This window comes from Monomorium pharaonis, chromosome 2, assembly GCF_013373865.1.
Source record: "Monomorium pharaonis isolate MP-MQ-018 chromosome 2, ASM1337386v2, whole genome shotgun sequence".
NCBI classification, from domain to species: Eukaryota; Metazoa; Arthropoda; class Insecta; order Hymenoptera; family Formicidae; genus Monomorium; species Monomorium pharaonis.
Genome location: NC_050468.1, coordinates 1,437,858 through 1,457,492, shown reverse-complemented (window position 1 = coordinate 1,457,492; position 19,635 = coordinate 1,437,858). Strand labels below are relative to the sequence as shown.

General features: G+C 35.6%; 1 protein-coding gene across 7 annotated transcripts in view; it reads left to right on the top strand.

Moving 5' to 3' along the window:
* The window catches only part of LOC105832304, a 591,095-nt gene that overhangs the window by 482,854 nt on the left and 88,606 nt on the right, over positions 1-19,635 (top strand). For all 7 annotated transcript variants that reach the window (XR_004962205.1, XR_004962207.1, XR_004962208.1 and 4 more), the window contains one exon: positions 3,709-3,796. Coding sequence is in view for 3 of the 7 variants with exons in the window: in XM_036282909.1 (XP_036138802.1) it covers positions 3,709-3,796 (88 nt within the window). In the remaining 4 variants the exon portion in view is untranslated. The remainder of the gene's footprint in view (positions 1-3,708; positions 3,797-19,635) is intronic.

Sequence of the window (19,635 nt, the reverse complement as noted above, 5' to 3'; positions counted from 1 at the left end):
GAGTGATTTGTAAATCTATCGGTTTATTATTATTAATGACTACCAAGTAATCATTCCGCGGCTTATTTTTATTAAGAAACAATTCAGATTACAGTAATTACAGATTATGCAATTACAGTAATCAGTCAAAAATTTCTTTTACAAAATGTATCATGTATCAGACACATGCTTTTACAGATTTATACTCACACACGAACAAATCTATGCATTCGTTTTTATTAATTACTATCGGTTAATTATTCAGTGACCAAAAATTATTCGAAGAAGAAAATACGTTTACACAACGCACGTAACCCGACGCGGAGACTCAATGTCAACAGAACAAGTCAAGATTATGTTTTTTGAAAAGCATTAAGTGTAAACCTGTCAATAATTGCAATCGATAAATCATAGTGGTATCAATCTGATACCATGATAATGTGGAGTATTAATTAATCAACAGTGGAATGCTTCGAAGTCTATGTGTTGCTAACGTCTTATTGCACCAACTTTATTTTAGTTTCAAACGTCTTAAATGTGTATCAGTCTTTATTTAAAAATATTGTGTGACAAGGAAAAGAAAACTTATGACTTATCGATATGAATTTGTTACATATAAAGTGTTAAATGTGAAATGTTGTTTATACACGGTAAAATTATTCATCCGTTAAACAGTATAAAGACATTGAATTGGTAATCACTGGTTGCACTTTTATACGACAATTCGGGGACTTTTGGGACAGACCGTGTATGATTGTAAGGCACGCAAATTACAGGGATGCGCGTCTGAATCCTGTCGGGCGCCCGATGGATCCTCTGTTAAAACAGTTTTTCTCGTTGGTCTTCTCCGATTCACCCCGTGATGTCTTACGTCGCTCCCTTCTTTTAAACAAATCTGGCATCAGGGCCGGCGATCCAGCCTCGTCCACCGGAAATCTGTCTCTAAAAAAGCGAGTTTTTTCATCAACGACGCGGGTGTCGATTTTCGGCCCGTCGATACTTAAATTCCTCCCGGTAATTTTGTACTCCTTTGCTTGTCGTCCGGTCATCTCACCCCTCCGACGATTCCCAGGTTGCGGCCAACGATACTTCGTCCGGCGAAATTCCTTTCTCTCACCTCTCCCCCCTCCCCCTCCCTCTCTCCCTCCCTCCTTCCCCCTCTCTCTCTCTCTCTCTCTCTCTCTCTCTCTCCCTCCCTCCCTCCGTCCCTCCCTCCCTCCCCCCTCCCTCCCTTTCCTTCGCTGACCTGCCGAATTCCGCAGTAAGATGTCTAATTACATCAAAACAAAAATAAACTGAAAATATATTATATGACGCTAGTCGCGATCCACCGCGAGATTTCGATTACTATTCAGTCCCTCATCCGGCGCAAACCCGCAGTCTGTGACAGGAGAGGGACGCTAATTTTTGTGCCAGCGGAGCTACGAAATCACAATATATAGTAACAAACAAATAATATTAAAAAATAAAGAAATTTTTAAACTTTACTTAAAAATACTCTTAAAACCATTCACCTTTGTTCAAAACATATTTTTTATTTCTTACATTTTCGATGACATTTGCTCCCAAAAAAGATAAGAAATTTTCTTAAAGAGGTATTTTATCTCTTTAATCGTGTAACGAGCCGTTTCTCCGCCGTCGTTAAGGCATAAAGATACGAGGCCGTTACCTCACGCAGTCCCCTCCGCTTATCTTTCTCCCCGCACATCTCCGCTCCTCTTGTCACCAAACGGGGGCTATAAAAGCCCTCCGCTGGTGATAAGAGAGCAGATCTCCCCGGTCTAGCGAACTGAGCCGACCGATCCTGTTAGCGAATTGAGCTAAGCCTCTAGAGCACGCATTGAGTGCCGAACATAACCACAAACCCGATTCTCCTTGTTAGCGCGCACTGAGCGCTTCCGCGCGCCACACAGTGAGTGGCAGACCACCGCCCCGCTCGTTACCCGGATCCCGGTACGCGCACTGAGCTACCGATCCCGACCGCACACGGGGACCCCGCAGTGAGGGGAAACCGCCGATGCGAAGGATCATCCACGCGGGATGATTCTCGCCGACAACAGCTGATTGCCGTGGCTGTCGAGCCGAGCTCCGCGCCGCACCGCACAGCCGCGCACCGTCGCGACCAATCGTAGCGCCGCACCGACCGACTCGGTGAATGGAAGCGCCGCACCGCACCGCGCAGCCGCGACCGTAGCACCGCAGCCAATCCGGCTACCGCCGCGACCGATACGAGCGCCGCCTCGCACCGCTACACCGAAATTGCACCGCCACGAGCGCCGCAGTCATCAAGACCGGCCGCTACCGCCGATCGACGCACCGATCGACCGATACACGGGCCGTACGCCGCCGCAGCCAATCCGACACCGAGACTCTACGCGCACCGCGGCACACGTCGCCACAACGAATCGCCCGCGCCTCGCATAGCGAGATCTTAGATATAAGTTGTATATAGTAGAATAGGGACTCTGTACATATTAGATAGTAGTGTTGAATAAATCATAGTTGTTAAACATATATCACTTGCCTCCGTCATTCACTTAACCAGCCCGCCGTCCGAACCCTGAATTGGCCGCGGCTATCCGTAGCCAATAGTATTCGAAAATTCACGGTTACAATCGTTTGCGGCATGATAGTTGATATATCGTGCACCTATCTTGAAGTCAATTTTTTAATTTTTTGTACATCAAATACTGCATTTTAGTATTTTTTCTTGTAATTTTATTTCAGTAAGAGGCTTAGTAGTATTTGGTAAGGTATAACTTTCTTTATTATCAATTAATTTTGTTATACAAATAAATCAAGTATAAACAAAAGTGGTTTTTTACAAAAAATTTATGTCAGAATAAAAAAAGGATTATGAAGCCGCAAAAATAAGTATACAGAGATTTTTTGCATCGCTGATTACGAATGTACCATTTGATTTCGACGATTCTTTTTCAAAATGACGGATACAATATAACGTTTCACGTATATTGTATCCGTCATTTTTTATCGGTTTTTAATGGAAATTTATATACCAAAAAAAAAATTTTGTTGTTGACTTTTTTTTAGTAAAAGACAATTAATCTAGTTATTTTTAATATTTATTTATTTTCATAAAAGTTAAGGAAAATATATTTGAAGAAAGATCGTAGAAATCTGATAGCGAATTCGTAATCAGCAATCCAAAAAACGTTTGCATATCAATTTTCATAAAAATTCGATTAATAGAAAAATTTGTGCCGCAAAGGATTAACGCGCGAGAACGCATATATTAAAAAAACATGTTTTTCTTGCTTTATCTATATTTGAACACATCCAAAGCTCATTAAAATCGAAAGAAAACACTTGGTTGTGTCCCTTTGTAAGATACTAAAAAATCAAAAAAAAATTAATTTTGGATTCTGGAAAACATGGAAAAGTCAGGGAATTTTTTTGCCTAGTCTGCTGGACATTCTATAATTTCACCCTTAATATTCGAAGTCACTCTTCTTTATAAACAAACATTCAAATTTAGAATAAAAAATAAAGTAAAAGCCTTTAGCAGAGATATCCAATATACCTTGAAATGCCTTTCTGTCACATAGATTCCTTTATAAGTAGATATCCTTTTGTCTTCCTTGTCAGAATAAAAGTTGGTAATTTATTATCCAAAGAAATATTACAAACTAATATTACAAACAAGAGAGTGTTTATACTCTTCATGTTATCTGCATGTAATTGTGAGATTGTATTTTTATTTAATTACAGATAATTCTGCTAGCTACGTGTCAATTAATCTTCTATTGTTATCAATAGAATTAGCCGTTCTCAGAGCATTTCATCAAGAACTTAACTGGTAAGTATTTTATCATTTATTAATTAAATATTAAATAAATATTAAATATTAAAAATTGTATCATACATAATATGTTAAATTATTACCAGAGTTGCAAATAATTAATTAAATCTTTTAACTAACTACAAAGAAATTAAAGAATTAGAAGTTAATTTTAACATAAATTTTATTTAATTGACAATTAAAATTTAAATTTCAATTACAACAAAATTTAATTGAGAATTAAAATTTAATTTTTATTTATAACAAAATTTAATTAAGAATTAAAATTTAAATTTCAATTACAACAGAATTTAACTGAGAATTAAAATTTAATTTTCAATTACAACAAAATTTATTTAAGAAATAAAATTTAATTTTTAATTAAATTAAATTGTATTTAATTAAGAATTAAAATTTCATATTTAATTACAACAAAATTTAATTAAAAATTTCAATTAAATTTTTAATTTAATTTTATTCAACAAAAATAAAAATTTAATTTTTAATTAAACTTTATTTAATCAAGAATTTAAATTTAATTTTTAATTATAACAAAATTTAATTGAAAATTTTCATTAAATTTTTAATTAAAATATATATAATTGAGAATTAAAACTTAATTGTCAATTACAATGAATTTAATTGAGAATTGAAATTTAATTCTCAATTGAAATTTTCAATTTAAATTTAAGTAATTATTGAAATGTAATTTTTAATTAAATGAAATTCAGTTTATTATTAAATTCTAATTATCAATAAAATTATATTCCTCAGGAAATTAAATTTTACTTTTTAATTTTATTAGATTAAATGAAGAATTAGATTATAATTCTCTTTTCCGGGTAGCCAATGACGGTGTCTAAATGATGCGCTCAGGCATTTTTCATGTCCAAATGTAAAAAAAGTCAACTGCCGGAGCTACATGTTTTGCTAACTAATGTACGTGTAACGCTTAAAGTAGTAAAGTTTTTACATCAATGTTATTATCGTCAATATTGAGATAAATGGTAAAAATAGTGACACAACCTCCGCGCGCCGCGCCACTGTAGTTACTTCTGACCGGGAGAAAAGTTTCTTTTCTTTTAATAATTTATTTTTTATAGTTTTGCTAGTAAAAAATTATTAAGTTTGGTAAGAATAAATGTTGCAAAGAAAAATTGAGTTAATTTTTTATAACACGTGCAAAACTATTGAAATGTTACGTGCGGTTTTCGGAAAACGTTTTCATAAAAATACACCAGTGTTCTACTGCATAAGTTACTGTGTAGATTCTCCGATATATGATATACTGATATGAGGAACATTAATTAAACTTTTCCGAAACATTTTTTGAAAGCCGTACGTAACATTTCAATATTTTTGCACGTGTTATTTATGAAAAATTAATTCAATTTTTATTCGCAACATTTATTTTTACCAAACTTAATAATTTTTTACTAACAAAACTAAATAAATTATTAAAAAAAAATTTTTTCCGGGCAGAAGTAACTACAGTAGCGCGATGCGCGGCTGTGTCAATATTCTTACCATTCAACCCAATATTGACGATAATGTTAAGGTTTATTGAATAAAAGAACACAGTAACAAACGTCTTATTCTCATAGTCAAGCGAGCGAGAGTGAGTACTTTCACGCACGGACGCACGCACGGTGGTTCGCTACCCGCCAGTAAGTCCATCTACCGGACGTACAACTCTACTACATACTACCGTATAACATGCTCGTAGTGCCGCACAGCGCAGCGCTCTCGCGCGAATTGAAAATGCTGAGTTTTACTCCAACACTATTCCTAAAACTCAACATTTTTACAAAAAAAAATGTTTATTAAAAAAATAACGAATAAATATTTAATAATTAATTAGCATTTCAATTTGATAAATGTCAAGATATAGGATTAAAAAAAAAACTTTATTAACTTATGAAAAAGAAATTGAGGCCAGAGCGAGAATCGAACCAGCGACTCCGCGCTTACGAAACTAGAGCTCTGTGCGCTCGGCTACGAGCGGCTCTGACAATAGGTTAAAATTTTCTGTACTTACAGATATCGGAAATCTTCAAAATCGATTTTCTCGAGTATTTTTGAGAAGCGCATCGTACTGTTTTAGGAAATTGAAGTCCGGGTACTGATCTTCAAATCCTATAAGTATAAAAAAAATCGGTGTTCCATGACCCGTAAGGTCCCCTTGTTAGATGAGTAACAAACATTTTACATTTTTATTTATATAGATTATACTATCTTATACTACGTTTTATTTATATTATCTATGTGTATATTATGTATGTTATATATTATCTATGTTATAATACTATATAACATATCTGCATATTACATTATCTGCATCCCTGTATTAGTTTTTATCTAACAGCTGCGCAATATTAGAGTAGTCACGTTGCTTTCACACAGTGTTCATTCTGTCTATGTCACATATTTCACATTCAAGTTTTATATTTGTCATGTCACGGTATGTATCATATATGAAATGGAAATTACGTATTAATAAAAGTTGGGTATCTTTATTAATGATGTTACGCGTCATTTTTACATCAGTATCAAGTCTAACGTGTGCTTGATCAGTATATCAGTATCACATCTAACGCGTGCTTGATTTTTTTGTTAGATTGTTTTTAATTAAGCGAAGCATAATATTACACATAAATGTTGCGAATGTTCTTAATATGTTAATTATTTTATTTCAAATTATACATATTGCACCAATAAATAAAAGCCTATAAATGAAAGATGGGGATGCAGATAATATAAATGTATAGTATTATAACATAGATAATACATAACATACATAATATACACATATATAATATAAATAAAACGTAGTATAAGATAGTATAATTACTTTATAAATGCTATGTACCCCTACAGCATGAAATATTGCTGCAACGTTGCAGAAATATTGCAATAGTGCATAATATAACCAATATTGCAGAAATATTGTAGCAATATTACAAATATAATATTCCCTAGCAAATGTTGCACAATATTACAGCAATATTACAAATTTAATATTTCTTAGCAGATGTTGTGCAATATTGTAGCAATATTACAAATGTAATATTTCCTAACAGATATTGCACAATATTGTGGCAATATTATATTGCAACCGTGCAAAATTTATTTCCGTATAATCCGTATTTCTTAATCTAGAACTAACAATAAGTAATATTTTACATAGTTTTAAGGGACAAATAAAAAAATAGAGCAGGATATTTTTATTTTAAATTTTTATGTAAGATTAGAGCTAAAAGATACATAGATGTGCAACAAATTCTGTAATCACGACAGCGTTGCGTCCCATACTAGATTGAGTGAAGCAAGTCCAGAAGATGTTCACTCTGACTTATACATATATATAATACATTAATTAAACATGTGTGAACCATACATGCATGTGTAATTCTAGCGTATAAATTGATCAGGATGGGCATTTTCTGGACTTGCTTCATTTTAATGCTTACTTAAATCTAGAATGGAACGATATTCGATATCCGTTGATGTATGTTAATTTAATTAATTACTTTTTTAATTAATAATTTTTTTAATTATTGTGCCGTAACGGTATGACAATAAATTCATTTTCCGTTTTTCGTATAATACACATCTTACATATTATTTGATTAATTTAACCACCTGCAACATTTCCTTCATATTGCGCATTAACGTTTCAGAAATATTACAGCAATCTTACAAGAAATATTGCAGCAATATTGCTGAAATATTACAGAAATCTTACGGGGAATATTGCAGAAATATTGCAGACATATTGCACAATATTGTTTTGGAGCGGACATAGGAATATTGCTGCAATATTGCAGCAATATTTTCTGCAATATTCCAATCTTGCAAAATAATATTTCTGCAACGTTGCCGCAATATTTCATGCTGTAGGGGTACATAAAAGTCAATTTTATTAAAAATTTATTTTAATTAAAAAATTTTCTTTTTTCGAAAAAAACATCGTATTTAAATGGAGGTATTTATGCTGTAAAACTTTTGTATGAAACATTGTTTTATATTTTGTTTTATTTGCAAGATATATCGAGAAAAGATAAAAATGTCTCAACCTTGGAAGATTTCACTCTTTCAAACCGTTTATAAGACCAAACGGAAAATTTTCTGATTTTAATGAAACTTCGTATAAATGTAGAGGAGGTAAATACTTTGTTCGCGATCGCTCGCCTTTGCTGGATGGCGTCTGCTCGCAGGTGGTGTTCACGAGGCGATTCTGTGTGAGCCATCACCGAGCGCGTGTATCTTTCTCTAAAGCCATGACAGCTCGGGTGATCCGCACAGGAGTCTGCAATGCTCCGCATCTTTCCGTTTTCGCGTGATCGATTAGGGATGTCTTTTGCGGCTCGATCTCACAAATCTCGCGGCAGTCTCGTCTTGTCGCGCGTAGTCGAGAGTCGCAGCTCCCGCACAATCGGAGCCTCTGTACTGTTTAATTGTAATAATGAGAAGTGAGTGTTGAATTACAACTATGTTACTATTGGAGAAACGTGTAGTGATTTAATGTGTCTACTCCCCCTGCCTGTTTCCTGACTTTTGCGATACTCTCACCGACACCAGCAAATTCGCTCCCGCCGCGCGTGTGCGAATCGCGAACATACTTTAATTTAGAAATTCTCTATTTTGGTTTAAAAACGGCTTGAAGGGGTAAAACCACCCTTCAAAGTTGAGACATTTTTGCGTTTTCTCGATGTATCTCGCAAACTAAACAAAATATAAAAGAATGTTTCATACAAAAGTTTTACAGTATAAATACTTCTATTTAACTATGCTATTTATTTTTTCAAAAAAAAATTCTTTTTTTAAAGAAAAATTTTTTTTTTTGAAAAAATAAATAGCATAGTTAAATAGAAGTATTTATACTGTAAAACTTTTGTATGAAACATTCTTTTATATTTTGTTTAGTTTGCGAGATACATCGAGAAAACGCAAAAATGTCTCAACTTTAAAGGATGGTTTCACACCTTCAAACCGTTTATAAGCACCAACTAGAAATTTCTAAATTCATGTATTTACCCCCTCTACATTTATGCCAAGTTTTATTAAAATCAGAATTTTCGGGTTCGCGAGGTTTCCTTGTAAGCCTAATTTGCATCTTAAATCTATAAATCTCGGTTTCGCTAGAGCCTTAGTAAAGATATCTGCGATTTGCTTATTACTACTAACATGCTTTACATCAATCACACCTTTCTCATACATGTCGCGTATAAAATGGAACTTCACATCAATATGTTTGCTTCTCTGATGAAATTCAAGGTTTTTTAATCAATCTTATCGCACTCATGTTGTCTATATGCAAACAAAGGTTTCTGTTACAATTTTCACACTCGGCTAGTATTTCTTTTAACTAAATTATCTCTTTAATAGCTGAAGCAGCACTAACATATTCTGATTCTGTTGTGGACAGAGAGACATTGCTGTCGTTTGCTTTGCCAAACAATTGCCGCATTTGCATTTTTACATAAAATACGGGACGTCGATCTTCGAGTCTCTCGATCATCTGCAAAATCTGCGTCGCTATATGCCTCAAAATCTCCATTTTTGCAATACAATAAGCCTAAATCCGCAGTACCTTTTAGGTATCTCATAATTCGCTACAAGAAACCAATGTGCTACACTAGGACTTTCTAGTGTTCTAGAAGCAATATTAACCGCAAAACTAATATCTGGTCTGCTAATTACTTGTACGTACAACAAGTTATCAACCGCTTCTCGATACGGAATTTCCTTTTTTATTTTACATGGACTGGATAAGTCCCAACCAGTATCGATTGGAGTGGAAACGACATTAGCATCATTCATATTAAATTTCTCCAAGATTTTTCCAATGAATTTTCCTTGATTAATAAAAATAGACCCATCAGGTAACTTAATTATTTCCACTCCAAGGAAACTTGTTACATTTTTCGTTTCCATTATTTTAAATGGCTTTCTCAGCTTAAGAAAAAAATCTTCTATGAGTAACTCATTGGTTGCGGCCAAGAGTCCATCGTCTACATAAAAAGCTAATGATATTTTACCAAGTTTATTTTTAAAAATATCAAAACAAGGATCCGGTGTACTCCTTGAAAAACCAAAAGATTTTAAGATGCTTGTAAAATGCTGTATCCAACACCTTGGTGCTTGCTTTAACCTGTATAAACTTTTCAATAGTTTGCATACGCGTGTTGTACCGTCATTAAAACTTTCAGGTTGATACATATATATATTCTCCTTTAAAGATCCATACAAAAAGGCAGTTTTAATGTCAAACTGGGCAAGATTTAAGCCGTCGCGAGCCGCTACACTTAATAAAGTTCTCACCGTGTTAAAACGTACTACAGGGCTAAATGTTTTTTTATAATCTATCCCCTTCGTCTGGGAATAACCCTTTATAACTAATCGAGCTTTATGTTTCTTCGTACCGTCAGGATTTGTAAAACCTAATTGTATTAATTGTAAAAACCCAACGACTCTTCAAAATCTTTTGCGCTTTTGGTTTTTCTATGAGTGTCCACGTTTTATTTTCAAGTAACGAATTTATTTCGTCATGCATAGCTGTTTCCCAATTACGCTTGTCATTTGAATTTATAGCCTCGCTGTAATTTTCAGGCAGTACCTCAGTAAAATACGTAACTGGATTACCATACAACTCTGTTCGTTTAATTTTATTTCTATCTCTCAACTGTCTAGTATTCGAGCTGTCACCTGAAGACTGCATAGGTTTTGTTTCACAATCACATTGTACCCCATTTTCTTTTTCGACCTTCTTTTCTAAATCTTTATCAGAAAGAATCCCAGAATCGTATGTATTATCTTGCTCTTCCTCGCTTTTTACTTCGACTTGACCTTGAGGAACTACTTTTTCTTGTTTGAACAAAACATCACAACTTACAACTACATCTTTCAAGTTTGGTATGTATACTCGATAACCCTTGCAGTCCTCAATGTAACCAACTACGAATCCTTTTTCTGCCTTTTCATCGAGTTTTCTACGTTTCTCACTTGGTATATGAACAAAACATTCCGTTCCAAAAATTTTCAAATTACTTATATTAGCTGTCTTACCGAATCATAATTCATACGGAGTTCTTCCCGGTTGTTTAGTAGGACCTGTTCTATTAATAACATACACCACTGTATTCATGGCTTCCGCCCACAAAGACAAAGGTAAATCAGGTTTTGCATATATCATCGAACGTGCAGCTTCAACAATAATTCTGTTGTCCCGCTCTGCAACATCGTTCTGCTGTGGAGTATAAGGAGCATTCACACTGTGTTTTATACCTTTATTACTTAAGAAACTGTTAACAATTTTATTTATATATTCTTTACCGCCGTTCTTTATCGCTATGAATTTCTCTTATACTCTCACTGAACTGATTTTCGAGCTCTTTACGAAACATCTTAAGCTTTTCAAAGACTTCTGACTTTTCACGCAAAAAATAAATTTTTCTAAAGCCCGAAAATTCATCCTTAAAAATTAATGAGTATCGCTTACCACCGAGTGACTCCTGCTGCATAGGATCACACACATCAGTGTGTATAACTTCTCGAACTTTTGTCGCGCGTTCAACTCTAATATGAAAACTTAGCCTATGATGCTTACCATACGCACAGCCGTCACAAAAATCATCTACAACTAAAACATTAATACCCATGTTTTTTAAAAAAGTTTTAACATGTCTTTTGTCCTGATGACAAAGTCTCTTGTGCCATAACTGCAAAGTATCCGTTTTATTAGTATTTGATTCTATAGTACTAACACTGCTTGTAATATGACATTCTTTTGGAATCAAAACACGCAGATCGATTTTATATAAATCACCGTTATCTGAGCCCGTCGCTATTATAACCTTTTTGTCACGAGTTAAAACAAAACATGAGCCACAATCCGTAAGTGAAAAATCTACGCCTTTCTTGGCTGCGACTTTTACAGAAAATTTTGCTTTAAGCACGGTACATACAAAACGTTTTCAATAATACCCGGAATCCATTGTTCATTTACAAGAGTTTCAATGTTACCTCTCCCGTAGGCTGGAATTTCTTCACCGTTTGCAACTTTTACCATCAGTGGTTTTTCATATTCTTCAAGATAACTAAACCAGTCACGTCGTCGCGTCATGTGATCTGATGCGCCTGAGTCGATAATCCAGGAATCGTTTACCGCCGTGCCACTGCTTCCGAAAAACGCCTGCCTGGTCGTTGCGCCTCCTTGTTCTACAGAATTTGCTTCTTTCCGCGTTCCTGTCTTTTCGCTTTGTTTTAAACAATTTCTTCTTATATGCCCCTTCGATCCACAAGAATAACAGCCCGTACAGTCCTTTTTTACATGGCCTTGCTTTCCGCATAGAAAACACACGACGTCCTTTTTTTTGCCGACTGTGTTTTTTGTCTCGACTTATTCTTTGAAAACTTGTTTCGCGAATTTGACATTGAGAGTAGAGCAACCGTCGTCTCCTCGGAATTTTCTTGCTTTTGCAGCCGAACCTCCTCATTCATCAATCGCATCGTCAAATTTTCGAAAGTCTTCTTCGTATCATTTTCAGAATCCCATGTACTGTGAAAGTGATTAAACTTTTGTGGAAGAATCGAGAGTGCACGTGTCAAGATCATCGAGTTCGGAATCTCACCACCAAGGCTCTTCATTTTTGTCGCCAACTGTTCAAGTTTTGATAAATTATGCGCAACATTTTCACTGTAGTCCCACTTTAACTCAAAAAACTGCTTTTGAACAAGCGATAAATTTTCGTCTGATTTTAAATCATACACGGAAGATAACTTCGTCCACATTTTCTTTGCTGTAGTGCAGTTCAACAGCAAATTCAACGGCTTCCTTTCGACTGTCGTGACGATCAATTTTCGAGCAGCTTTGTCTGCTTTCTCGAATTTTCTTAGTTTGCTCGCTGCATCTTGGTCATCGGTGCCAGGGCGAACGAGTCTGCCCTTACATACATTCAATGTATCCTAATCTTCCTCTAGAAGAGTGCGAATCACAAACCGCCATTGATGCCAATTGTCCTTGTCACGAAGCTTCTCAACTTTCAAGTACGTCATCTCCATTATTCACTCGCTACTGTCTGTTCACTTCTTAATTATGTAGCCTGGGCCCATAACCTGTTAAGGTTTATTGAATAAAAGAACACAGTAACAAACGTCTTATTCTTATAGTCGAGCGAGCGAGAGTGAGTACTCTCACGCACGGACGCACGCACGGTGGGTCGCTACCCGCCAGTAAGTCCATCTACCGGACGTACAACTCTACTACATACTACCGTACAACATGCTCGTAGTGCCGCAAAGCGCAGCGCTCTCGCGCGAATTGAAAATGCTGAGTTTTACTCCAACAGATAATAACATTGAAAAAACTTTACTATTATCACTTTAAACGCGTTACACGTACATCATCATCAGCTAGCCGAAACATGTAGCTTCAGCAGTTGACTTTTTTTTACATTTGGACATGAAAAACTTCTGAGCGCATCATTTAGACACTGTCATTGGCTGCCCGGAAAAGAGAATTATAATATAATTCTTTATCTAATCTAATTTCATTAAAAATTAAAATTTCATTTTTTGAGAGATATAATTTGATTAAAAATTAGAATTTAAAAATCAACTAAATTTTATTTAATTAAAAATTACATTTTAGTAATCAATTTATTCTTTTAATTAAACATTAAATTTTAATTTTTAATTAAATTTATTGTAACTGAGAATTAAGTTTTAATTCTCAATTATATTTATTTTAATTAAAAATTAAATTTCAATTCTCAATAAAATTTTGTTGTAATTGAAAATTAAATTTTAATTTTTAATAAAATTTTTTTGTAAATAAAAATTAATATTTAATTCTTTATTAAATTTTGTTGTAATTAAAATTAAAATTTTAATTCTCAATTAAATAAAATTTAATTAAAAATTTTTAATTTAATTATTTAATTATTAATTAATAATTAAAATATTTTGCAACTCTGATTATTACTAATTATTACAAATAATTTTATATATTATTTGAATATAACATTATACAATAATAGAGTAGAAAGACTCAAATGATTGAAAAAAATCACAAAATAAGGAATACAGGGCAAGGAGCAGCGACAAGGTTCATGTCGCATTATAATTTATTAAAAATACTTTTAACAGACGTTTCGGTCTCGTATTAGACTATTTTCAATGTATAAAATTAAATATATTTGACAAAAGTTAAGGCATTAAAACACGAACAAAAAATCGTGGCCAATATTGACGTGGGCAAAATTACGCTTGATCATTATTTACGTGGCCAATAATGAGGTGGCCAATATTGACGTGAGTAATATTACGTGTGGCCATTATTGACGTGGCCAATAATGAGGTGGTCAATAGTGACGCGTGGCTAATATTGACGTGGGCAAATGGATGCCACTCAATCATACGCTCTCGGAGAACGCCATCAGTGGTCAGCAAACCTCTGTAGTCCTGTTCCAATATTTATTTCTCTTTTTTCCATTTTTCGCCAAAACCTCCTGTAGGTTCTTGATTAAAGTTCTCAATGGATTTTTCTTCACTTCAATGTAGGTGTTAAAGTCTAAGAGTAAGTAGAACATCTTTTTTTGTAATCTTCCACGTTCATAGCCTTAGTGGTGTTGCCTTTGTTCGCTCGGTTAGGAAAAAATGAGCCAATTTAGCAATTTTGACCTTAAATTTGGATTCAGCGGGTCAAAATACATAAAAATAAACTAGTCTGGTCCGCCGGACCAAGATTTAAAAAATTTTTCTTCTAAGGTTAGGAAAAAATGAGTCAATGCAGCAATTCTGACATTGAATTTGGATTCAGCGGGTCAAAATACATAAGGATAGACTAGTCTAATCCGCCGGACCAACCACTTTTTTTGTGTGCGTGTGTTATTAGAGAGAACGAGCGACAGGTCTTTTTTAGAACGAGGCCAGCAATTTTCTGCGTTTTATTAATTTTTCTCGGCTACAATCTAAACGATTAATCAATAATATCGATCAGTCAGTCGACCTACGATCAGAGAATATATGAGACGATGTGCGCAATATAGTTTCTTCAATATCGTCCCGACAATTTGAAAGCTAGTCTACCGCACTTCACTCCCAAGACGCTCCTTTAGGATTGTTGCTCTACCTCGAGCTATGGATTACTGAGCCAAGCGTTCCTTTCTGAAGTCAATCCGCCTTCAATAATCTTCTGTATAGATGCTCCTCAGGGTCTCCTGCTTATAGAACTGGTCAAGCTCTTGCGCAGAGACTCCAATGACGGAGCTTTGCTTTTTGCTGCCCGTGTTTTTCCTTCAGTTAAAATCTCTTTTCTTCTCTGTAACAAGTGTTGAGCACTTTTTTTTTCATTTTTCGGGATAAAAGAAGGAATAACTTCCGTGAAACCGCTTAAAGAACTTCTTGTCCTTTTCTTCAGAATTTGTTCTCCGTTTCACGGAAAGACCACGGTCAGAAACCGATGAGAAAGGCGGTTCAAAAAGCAGATTCAAACTTCTTAAGGCGCTTTTAGCAATGTTACTTCAAGATGTTCGAAAGAGCAGGTTGAAACAAGCACAATTGTTCTAAAGAAAGAGAGTTCTATAGGTCGCAATGTTCTTCGTCTTTTTTCAATACTCCTCATGCTGCTTCTAAAATAAACTTCTAAAATAAAACAAAATTAAATGCAAACCAACTGAATTTAAATTCCTAATTAACTACTTCTTAATAATTGGCTAGTGTACAGATTTATAAGGGAACGGTCAAAAGTGTTTCTTATCAGAGACCCGGATCGTACCGAAACCGATAACCGGTTCATAACCGGTTTTTTAGCTGGACCGAAAGCGTATACTGCAACCGGGTTCGGTTAAATTTACAGCATCGGAATAGCATGAGCAGAAGCCATTAAATTATTTTTGTTTTGCGGTTTTTTGGTATATTTTTTCGATTTTGGTAATTTATTTTTACGCAATATTTTTATATTCTTAATTTAAATTTTTTGTCGTTTTTCTTTTTATTATTTTGACTTAATAATACTTCGACAATAACAGAACTAATGTCATGATAGTTGTACTATGCGTTTCGAATATGTCACGCATCCCGCATAATCGGCATAATATGTGGTTGGCGCAGACACTTCTGTGTTATAGCCGCGCTACTATCCCATGAAGCGTATAAGGTTTGTTGCTTTGCTAAACTAGTGCAATAAGTTAAAGTAAAAAAATATACTTGTATCTCACTTTAATTTATTGCACCAGTTAGTTTAGTAGTGTAGCAATAGAGAGCAGATTCATATTGCGTCCGAAAACTTGGTATAACGGTATAATTCGACACTCTTTTAAACATTCGCTCTCAGGGGAAAGATTTTGAGCCAGATTTTGTGTTGGATATAAACGTTTAAAAACTAGAGATCACTCTGTGTAATCAAGACGCATTAAAAAGTTATAGTCTCAAGTTATTTATTGGTTATAATTTTATATTGATTACATTGTTGAATAATTCTTTCTTAATTTAAGAGTTGCGTTTCAAATATTGATAAAATTATGCTCATTTGACCCGTTTTGGTACGAAATGAAAGAATCTGGCAGGAAAAGCATTGCTCTGCCCTGCAAAGTGAGATATTAATTGTTAGTAAAAATTGCAAATTTGATATTTGGATAACAAAGCTACAGGGCAAAAATACACTATGCAGGTGATGCAATATACATCATAAAGTGAGTAGTCTATAAAAAGCGGTGCGTAGTACTAAGTAAGCGTGGCATATGACATAGCATTAAGTAACAGAATAACAGTATCGATGTAACAGGATTAGTGTTATCCTTAACTACATTAAGTAAATAATAGTATCCTAATCGATTTTTAAGCAGGCATATAGACGAATAGCAACAGATGGTTATTACCAGCAGCAGGAAGATTCAAAGAAATGTATAAACCAATTCGCATACAACAATCGCCTGAACCAAAACAAAAAATAACAAGACGCAAAATTAGCAAGAATTAACAAAAATTGACAAAAATTAACAAAAATTAATAAATATCAACAAAAATTAACAAATCGCAAGCAGTATCGAAATATGAAAATCAAACGTGAGTTAAGGTGATGGACATCACATGTTACAGGTAGTAATTGTATACAAAGAAAATGTAATGTCGCGATAGTGAGAAGGAACTAAAAGAATAGAAGCGAGGACGCATGATTAGATAAGCTTAGTTAGGTAAGTTCAGATGCTGAAAGATAAGAGTGAAGAAGGTTCTTAAAGATGTTCAGAGAAGGTGCAGATGTAATGTGGTCGGGAAGGGAGTGCCAAAAATAGATTGCAGAAAGCTGAAATGAGTTTCTAAAGGTAGTTGTTCTATGTAGGGGGATGTGAAAGCAATGTGATGTTAAAGCGAGCCGCTCCGACCTTCTCGTTAAAGGATCAAGAGGAATAAAAAGTTCATGTAAGTAAGGAGGGGAGCACAATTGAAGAATGCGATAAACCTGGCATCCGAGAAAGTATAACCTTCTGTTTTCGACAGAAAACCATCCAAGCTTATGTCTGAACGGAGTAATATGCTCGTCACGCTTGAGATTAAAAATAAAACGTATGCAACAGTTAACCAGCCTCTGCAACTTGGTGTTCAACTCATTACTCAGCCCGTGATAAACTAAGCAACAATAATCAATGTGTGGTTGGATGAGAGTATTGACTAGTTTGATGCGTAGCTTGGTCGGGAGTGAGTTTTTGTTAAATTTAAGCTTGTATAAGGAATGATGGACACTCCTCGAGACGTGTAGGACATGCTTCTTCCATGAAAGGTTGGACGTAAAGATAACACCCAAGTTTCTAACCTCATTCACATAAGGTACTGGCATCGAGTCAACAATGATTGGTGATAAGAGAGTGAAGTCGATATTGATGACGTGGGATTGGCTGGCAAAGATAATAGCTTTAGTTTTGGTGAGATTGAGCTTAGACCATTTTGCTTGGCATAGTCAGAGATGGCACATGCATCTACGGAGATGGATTCAATACCTTTGAGGACGGCGGATGGCGAACAAGAGTAATAGATTTGTAGGTCATCTGCAAAAAGCATGTGGTTGGAAAATGATAAAACTTTTCCTATGTCATTTAAAAAGAACGTGAACAAAAGCGGTCCCAACACTGAGCCTTGCGGGACACCCAAGGCCGTCGAAATCCATCCAGAACTATTGCCAACATCATCAATTACAGTCTGCGAGCGACCCGTTAAGTACGAGAAAAACCAAGAAAGTAGTTCAGAAAAGTTCGAATCGAACAGAAAAGTCTAGCTTCCTAAGTTTCATGAGCAAGCGAAGATGAGGGACTGTGTCAAATGCCTTGCTGAAGTCGAATAGAATCATAATTGTAACAAGTCCATTCTCTATCCCTCGCTTAATGTCATCGCCAATACGTAGGAGAGCAGACTGAGTACAATGATTTGATCTATAAGCAGACTGATACAGATCTAATAGATTGTGCTCACATACATACTTGTTAATCTGTTCAGCAACTATTCTCTCCAGAATTTTGGAAAGCTCAGGTAAGTTGGCAATAGGTCGAGTGTCAGCCGGAGATGAAGGAGCACGGATCTTTGCGAGTGGGCGGATAAACGCGCATTTCCAGCTAGATGGAAACGACCCAGTCTTCAAGGAGTGGTTGAATAATGCAACGATCCACTGAGAGATTTGAGGCCATGCCATATGCAAAATATAGAGAGGAATGCCGTCAATTCCCGAAGCGTAAGAGTGAAGGGGTCCCGACTTGATGAACTTAAAGATATTATGAGGCAGGACCTGAGAAAAGTCAAACTTAGGAGGATCGCGAGGACAAGCAGAGTTGAAGAGCAAGGAACAAAAGTCTTCATAACGCAGCGGCGAAGCGCAAGACACTGAAGCATAATAAGAATTCAACAGATCAGGTGTGAAGAAGTGGAGAGGCGATGCAAAAGTGGATTTAACAAGCCTGAGACGCGCAAGCTCCCTCCATAGTTTAGCTGGATCGGTAACGCCTTCAAGTAAGCCTAAAAGAAATTCACTTTTGGCGTGTTTAATATCAGCATTAAGTTGATTGCGCAAGAGTCGATACCTAGCAAAACCAAGTAGACTGTTCGAACGCTTCACCTGTTTATATATTAAATTCCGATCGCGGAGACGAGTTTTGAGATCGTCGGAAAGCCATCTTGCAGAAGGCCTCCTGATTGCGAAAGTGCGAGCTGGCGCAAAAGCATTAAGAGCACCTTGGAGAATGCTGGACAACAAGGCACAGGGTAATTGAGCATCTGTATCATTAAGCAGGAGATCGAATTGAAACTGAGCATTAGTCATATACGTGGTAAGAAAATCGCAAAAATCCGCCGCTACAATACCTCTGTAACTGCGACGCAAGATATTGCGTTCAGGGCTACTGACGAAATCTAACGCAAGCGAGAGGCTCAAAAGATCATGCCCAGCGATGAATGGACAATCTGACTTTGAGAATGATGAGACCTTGTCTTGATCATCCACAATAAGGACATCAAGCACCGAGTCAGATGTGACAGTATGGTAAGTGGCCTCAGAGGATAGTATATGGAGTGAGAGACTTGACATAAGTTCACGGAGGTGATTTGCTTCGAAGTTGTTAATGGAAAGGTTGCAGTTCAGATCGCCACCTATGACTACATTGTTATACAGGTGGGATAACCTAAATAGCTCATCGATGAAGTTATAAAGGAGTGTGCCCTTAGGTCTTCTGTAGACAGAGCCAAAGAGTAATGACTCGTTATATGGCATCCGAATATCGATGATAAGGTATTCCGGGTCATTGACATGAACACCCCTAGATACAGCAACAACTGTGGCTTTCAATGATTTATGGACAAAGCAAGCGACACCG